The 7,965-nt window shown below is 29.1% G+C and overlaps 1 protein-coding gene across 12 annotated transcripts in view; it reads left to right on the forward strand.

Moving 5' to 3' along the window:
* LOC117176825 (solute carrier family 26 member 10-like) overlaps positions 1-7,965 on the forward strand; it is a 106,912-nt gene that overhangs the window by 46,701 nt on the left and 52,246 nt on the right. For 8 of the 12 annotated variants that reach the window (XM_033367150.1, XM_033367159.1, XM_033367158.1 and 5 more), the window contains exons 3-4: positions 3,034-3,195; positions 3,313-3,423. In XM_033367150.1, the coding sequence (XP_033223041.1) occupies positions 3,034-3,195; positions 3,313-3,423 (273 nt within the window). Of the gene's footprint in view, positions 1-2,972; positions 3,196-3,312; positions 3,424-7,965 lie in introns of all 12 variants that reach the window. The other 4 variants (XM_033367155.1, XM_033367154.1, XM_033367152.1 and 1 more) reach the window with 1 other exon arrangement.

Consider the following 7,965-nt stretch of genomic DNA (forward strand, 5'->3'; position numbering starts at 1 on the left):
TGAAAAATCTCTATCCCATCCACACACTACTCCTTTCCCCTGCCGAGTGAGTCACGCCTACCCCGAAAGGGAAATGGCTTAATGGTGTAATAATAATATAATGTGCCCACGGTAATGATGCGTGGTCATAGGTGTGATTTACCGCAGTGCTACTGAAGGCTAATGTTATTTTTATAAACGGGATATGCTTCCAGTAGGACGCTGCGGTGGCATGTACTTTATCGGTTGAAATTAGACCAAAATTATTGTTGTTTATGGCAGTACAGATTTAGGATAAGATGTATATCGTTTGTGTAGGGTATATACTATATAGTGTTTTTAAGGTATATATAGTCTTGGGAGGTATACAAACCTGAATGACAACATCCATGTGGTGTACCTTCGGTAAACTAAAAAATTATAGGTTGGCGAATGTTAGCAGTTCATGGGAAAAATATTATTCCTATATTTTAACTATGACTATATTTCAATGATTCTAATCTATACTTCGCCTAATCTTCTATTTTATACTATGAATGAAGCGATTTCGAAAAATGTATTTTTTTTTATTCATTTCGCAATCGATTGTTAGCCTTGCATCGTATACAATATGTGTATGTAGTATGTGCGTGTATGGTGTATGTAATAGCAAACAAAAATGGACAAAAATACAACATGTAAGAAATACGAGATATAAGCAAAAAAATTATGGTAGAACAAAAAAGTTTTCGTTAAAAGATTTCATTTTCAAAATTCAAAAATTATGTTTAGCCCTTTCAAGTTGCCAGTATTTTCTTAAACTTTTAGCTCAATAATATTCCTAATTTCAGAATTAATATACAGTATATAAATAATCAAAACTTTTGATTTTTCTTAAAAATACAATTTTCCGACAAAAAACAGCAACATAGCGTAAAGTTGTTAAAAATTTAAAGTTGGATTTTTTAAGTAAAATTATTTTTGTTGAAAATAACCGGTGCCTGGAGGAAATGTTTAACGTAATCAAAAATTGTTCTAAAATCAGGTAAAATTTGTTTGAAATTTATCTCTTTCTGATTAAGACAGAGCATGAACTCAAATAGCTTGAAAACAATGTAATCTTTTTTGAAATAAAATTATTTTACCAAAAAATACGGATTTTCGGTGTACCTAAAACGCGAACATAACCTAAATTTGTTCTCGAATTGTACATTTTCTTCGAAATTAAATTGTTTTTCATTTATTCAATTTTTATTTAAAATAACCGATTTTCTGTAGAAAACGTAATTAAAACCTAAAATTGTTCCGAAATTGCAAATCTTGTTCGAACTGTAAGGATTTTTGTTTGAAAATGCCAATTTTTTGTGCGTGAAATCTTAATGTAACCTACAATCATTTAAAAAATGAAGGGCCTTTAAAATCTAATGATTTTTTTTTAAAATATTAATTTCTAGCGAAAACGCTACAACACCCAAAAATGTAAACAATTCTTAAAATTTTTTCGTCTTTTTGAATATAACAATTTTTGATAAGGTAATTTTAATTTCCAATGTAAAATTCTAACAACCTTAAATTATTGAAAATTGTAAATCTTAATGACGATTTTCATTTATAAATGCTAATTTTCGGTGAAAAAACTAAACTAACCTAAATTTTAGTTGATGTTTTAAGTCTTTATCGATTTATAGTTTTATTTCAAAATCTTTTACAAAAAGGAATACAAGAGTATTTAAACAGCAGAAATGATTCTCAATTCGCACAAGGTTTTCTGTGATTTTTCAGAGATTTAATTTTCTAAATTTTAAACATAAAATATAAAAAAAACTTTAAGTAATGAAAAGTCAATTAGGTTTTCAAAGCAATGATTGAGAGATTTTCGGGACATATCGTATCGTTACAGCACCTTTTTTAGTTAGGATTTTTTAACAAATTACATATCTGAAATATAGCATTTTAGGTCGCATAGATTGATGATACCGATATTTACTAACATCTAGAGAATTCGAGGTTTTATGTCTATGCTATGAATATATTTATAAAATTTTGTAAACTTTGCATGGGCACTATTTAAAAAATGATCCAGATGTCGTTTAGTGTTATTAAGTATAAAATTTGGAAAACGATTGTTTTTCTCATTACAAAAATCTCCCGTTTTTTAAGTTTCTTAAGTTTCCTTACTTTACGACCACAATTTTATTGACATTACACCAAACTCTCACTTTTAGTCACCCGTTCTCGGCCTAACTGCTGGCTCAAGCAGTTCCTCAGGAGAGCAAGGCGAGAGCGGTTGCGACATTATCAGTCTTAAGCTATTTGAAGGCAACCCCCGACACTGAACTGAATGCGAGAGTTTGGTGTATTTATCTAAAAGAGATTAAGGTAGTTGTCGTGCCAAAAGTCAGATATTTGAAATAAATTGTTTTATTGTGATTTTAAAAATCAAAATATTATAACTGATGCCGTTTCAAATAAAAGATAGTATTTTGTATGAAAAACGTTAAAATTCTCTCTAAAAAAACGTTAATTTTAACCATGTTTTTTGCTATCGACTTTTTTTGTTATCTATTCTTACCAAATCTTGAAAAATTACTGCATTTTAATAAATAACGGCTTTTTTCCGCAAAAACATTTTCTACGACTCTACTGTTTCCAATTTTGAAAGTAAATTTTTCTATGGCTTAAATCGCCAGAACATTTTTTTTCAGAAAATCATTTATTAAACAAATAATTATATTTTAGCATCATTTTGTTATTTTTAAAATTGGCAACAATAGAGCTGTTGAAAATGTTTTCCCGGAAAAGATAAGTCGTCATGTAATAAAGTTCAATCATTTTTCAAAAATTGGTAAGAAGGGATCGTCAGTAAAAATTTAAATGCTAAATCATGGTTAAAATTAATGTTTTTTTGCTGTAAATTTTAACATTTTTCATACAAAAATAATGTTTTTCATTTAAAATGACATCACTTATAATATTTAATTCCTAAAAACATAGAAAAACTGTTTTTTCTTCAGATATCTGACTTTTGGCACGGCAGCTATCTTAAATCCGAAATTTCTCATTATTTTTCATCAGTCAGGGAGAATATAGGAAATCATTGTAAGGAGTTTGAGGTAGAATCGTGTATAAAACGAACAGTCCCTATAGTGGATTGGCTCTTCAATTATGAATGGAAGAAGGATATAGTTGGAGATGTTATTGCTGGAATTACAGTGGCTGTCATGCACATTCCTCAGGGTACGTTTTAAAAAAAATCTTTAGTGCCTTTTTCATGACTTTTTATTACCGTATTATAATTAAATTAACAAATATATATCTTTAATATTTTTTTAATACCTCCTTCTCACACAACAGGTATGGCTTATGCCATTTTGGGGAACGTACCACCCATTACAGGAATATACATGGCATTTTTTCCAGTATTAGTATATGCAATTTTTGGAACTTCAAGGCATAATTCAATGGGTAAGTTTCAATCGAATTATAAAGAATATCATGTTCAGCCTGGTCGCAACACAAATAAAATGTACTCGGAGAAACCTTTTGCTGTAATATTTGCTAAAAATCAGACCAGATTTTACTATTTTCAGTTTGCAATGGAGGGACATAGCGGAACTTTTGTAATGTTTACTACTCCGAGTAGTAACTAGTAACTACATGCCGAACTACAAAATTCAATGGAAAAAAATTAAAAAATATTACATTTATTTTTACAGATGATTGCAATATTTGCAAAGGACGATAGTAACGTCGAGAGAGACCGGCGCACTGATTTCCCAGTGGGCACAAAATTTGGCGAAGTCTTTTTACGTCGTTACGACATTCTTACGACATCTTTACGACACCCTATGTCTATATCGTTTCGATATCTTTGCGATATCGTAAAGACATCGTCAGATCATACGACTTATTTACGATATCGTAAAGACACCTTAAGGACATGGGCATAGGATGTCGTAAAGCTGTCGTAAAGATGTCGTAACGATGTCGTAAGGACGTCGCCAAACTTTTTGCCTACTGGGTTAGTAAGCGACTTAGTAAAAATTGGTGTAGTCAGATTAGCAGACGAAGAAAAAATAAACCCAACATGCGTCGCGTCGCGTTGAAGGTCACGATACGTATCCTTTACACGAGCATACGACGTCAAAGATATTATAAGCCTAGATGCGGCACGTGTACAGTTCGAGGAACTAATTGTAGCTGGCGCACCCGGCGAAAATTGCCCGATCCCCCCATGCCTCTCAACCCGAAAATTGCACCCAACAACTACTTTGCCCCCACCAACTACTTTGCCCTTGCAATCTTCACCCGTCCAACAAGTCCACCAAATAGCCGATACTAAGTCGGCAAATATCGTAATAAATATTTTTAGCTGGCATCTCTTATGGAAAAAATTAGTCATTTTGCAATTAAAATTTACTGCCTATGAATAATATTATTTTGTTGTTTTGAAACAAAGCGGTAGAAATTCTACTAAATGAAACTATACGTTTCAAAACATTAAAGGTTTTAATTGATAAACATATTTAGTTGAAATTTAAAATAATTAATTTTAAATAAATATGATCGTACAGCGTTCTTGCATGTATAATTAGCGATTTGGAGTTTTTAGATGTAGAGTTAAATATCATAGGAATACCGCCTCCCTCACCATTATTAATTTAAGTAAACAATAATTCGCAAATTTCTATGTTTGTGTAATTAATTATGAATTAAATCAATTTTAATGAAACGATAAAATTATATAATAGAATTATTTTTTATATAATATTTTATAGAAATTTATGTATATTACTATGTATGTAAATTATGTCCCGTTTTTTTAACTTGAGAACCCCATAATTTTAAAATTGAAAAAATGTATTTTCGAATTTTACTCGAGTGGTTGATCAGAATATATAAATATTTTGCCTTACATGTCTCAATTTAAACTAAAAGGTTAGAAATGATTGGAAAGTTTCAAAAACATTTATCTCTTAATTGTTAGTTTGTAATAAAATAATCCGTAAATGAACTATTTATTGTCGCGGGCACATTCTCACCGTGCCCGTGGCTCGCAAGTTTGAGCGGGCCTGGGGCGCGCGTCTTTTGATTCGTGCTCAGATATTTATTCTTTGCATTTAGAATGCTTGAATGAAACTTTATCAAAAACATCTCTCTAGATCGCAGTATTTATATGCGTATTCATGTTCTGAATTTTTTGCTTAAATAAGTATAGTTAAAGATTAAGTTTCTCCAAGCTCTGTAGGCTTTGAGGTACACAGTATTATCGTGACACTCGCGCTAAGCACTCGTTTTTTGACAGACAGTTGTAAATTTATATTTTCTGAACCACCTTAAAATAAACTTAAAAAATACAATCCTTTCTTTAGACATTTTTCTCTATTTCACGTTGTTATGCTAATAATAGGATTTTGGTTTTCATATTATTTTATATACATGTATAAAGCAAAATATCCTACAAGTCTTCTTTTAGATTTTTTACGTATCTTGCGTCTCTTAGTGTAATATTGGAATTTTCGAATATCTGCATATGTTACTTACGATAAAACAAAATTACGAGTCCTATTGAAAAATGGTTTAAAGAAATTTTGTAGTATTTTTCAAAACCTATCATTTTTCTTTGAGACTTTTTGTCCTATTTTGCGTCATTTGGTTCAAAATTTGAATGTTGTGGTGTCAAATTTCGGACAATTCTAATAATTTCTCCATCATAAATAATAAGAATGTAATAAATTAATACAAATTTGTATCCCTTTTTTGGGCGAATAACTTTTTTCGATTAATTTGTTTTTGTACCTTTTGTGGTTTTTCTACAAATTTTTCATTTTAATTTTTAATACCATTTTTATGATCAAAACCAAAACTACGTGTCATGTCAAAAATAATTTTTGTTAGATCTTTTTTTTTCGTGACTTGTATCATTTTTTCACAAAGTTTTTTTTATATTTTCAATGTTATTTTTCGCGAATAAAACACAACGTACGCCTCCTATAAAGAAGTGATTATTAACGAATTTGTAGATCTTTTTTGAGATCACAATTTTTGTTGATTCATCTTCTTTTGTATCCTGCATAGTTTGACCACAAAATGGAATTTTTCATATCTCATTATTTTTTGTGCAATAAAAATTATAATTTTCAAATTTATAAGAAAATCTAAAAAGTTTGTATGATTATCTTGTAGGGCTTTTAAAAAGCAATGTTTTTCTTTACTTTTTTTTAATATCGTACGTTGTTTGGCTTATAATTTTGATTTTCGATTGATATTAAAAGTTTGGAAAATGCTGTAACTCTGAGAATTTTTTTTGTATAAAAAAAAAGTCATCAGGATACATTGTTTGGCCTTCTGAGTACTATTAATAGCCGTAAATAAAAATTTTAAGTATGAAAAAATGGTCCCAAAATTTGTATTTTTATCCAAAATGGCTGTTAACGAACTCGTCCTTTCTTTTCTTATCCTTTCTCAATCATAAATGATGACAATGAGAAAAATTAGAGCCCCTTTAGTTTTTGTTATTAATTTCAGTTTTTAAATCATTTGAATTCTTCAAAGTAAAACGCTGTTACTTTTCTCTGTAATATTGATATTTTATCCAATATAAACAAAATTGAAAATAAAGTTCCTTAAGTTTAGCCTCAATATACTTGTTCTCTGTCATTCTTTTAATTGTTGTAATTTCGTTTTCTGAGTCTTGTCGATTTTTCGTTGTGTATTTTTATGCTAAACAAATTTTAAACTATACATTATAAGGATAATTCCATTAAATACAAAAATTGAAACTTTAAGGGGTCATTAGTAAACTGCATTACCAGTTGAATGGGGGGGGGGGTAATGCTAAAAACTATGGTTCGAACAGGGGTTGGGGGTCAGTGGAAGAAAATTTACGAACTTTGATAACATTTAATATGTTTCCTTATTATTCAGTTTTAAAGAATTGTTCTTTTTTTCTGTTTTTAAGAAACCCCCTTTTATCGCTTTTTCGCTTAAATCCTTTTTGGTAGAAAGTCTACTATTATATTTGTGGTTCGAAATTCAACTCGTTTGGTTAAAAATTCTAGTATTCAGTTGTAAATTTTATTATTCTGTAAAAAATGCAACTATTTTGTTAAAAACTAATCTTGTTTCGTTAAAAATTCAGAAGCTTGGTGAAAAGTTGAACTACTTTGTAAAAAAATTATTCTTTTGGTTTTAGATTCACCTCTTTGGTCGAAAATTTAACTATTCTATTTTTAGAAAATTAATCTCCTGCGGATAAAAAGTCATTTTTAGGCTGAACTCTTTTGTTAAAATTGTAACTATTTTGTTGAAAATTCGTTTTTTTTTTAGTAAGAATTATTTTTTTTAACTAACAAGGTAAATATTTAAATTTTGATTTAAATTGATATTTTTATTAAAAATTAATATTTTCTGGTTTAAAATTGCTCCTCCCGGCTTTAAAATTTCAAAATTTTGTTAAAAATTAATATATTTTGTTGAAAGCTCGTCTTATTTTGGTAGATCATTAATACAATGCTGGAAAATTCATTTGTTTCGTTAAAAATTTAACTATTTTTTTCGCAATTTATCTTCTTTAACTGAAAATTAAACGACTTGGATAAAAGTTGAACTTTTTCATTAAAGATTCATATTTTTGGACTCCCCTTGATCTTTGGGGTTGACTCTTTTGTTGAAAATTTAATTTCTCGGTTTTTTTGAAAATTAATTTTTTTTTAACATGTAACAATTATCTTGACATTTTGGGTTTTTTTTTCTTCAAAATTAATTTTTTATTTGAAAATTTGTAATTTTACATTTTTGTTCGAAATTTATACTTTATAATTTTACAGTTTAATTATTTGTTACAACATTCTTCTTTTTTGTTGAAAATTCATCTTTTTGGTCAAAAATTAATTTTCTTGATTTCTTTTACCAGGTGTATACATATGAAACCGGTATTGCCATTTAGCGGCCAGTAGGCACACTTGTAGGCACTGTCGGAACTTACCATTTGTGCTAATTGGCGTA

The sequence above is a fragment of the Belonocnema kinseyi genome, chromosome 7 (genome assembly GCF_010883055.1).
Source record: "Belonocnema kinseyi isolate 2016_QV_RU_SX_M_011 chromosome 7, B_treatae_v1, whole genome shotgun sequence".
In the NCBI taxonomy this organism is placed as follows: Eukaryota; Metazoa; Arthropoda; class Insecta; order Hymenoptera; family Cynipidae; genus Belonocnema; species Belonocnema kinseyi.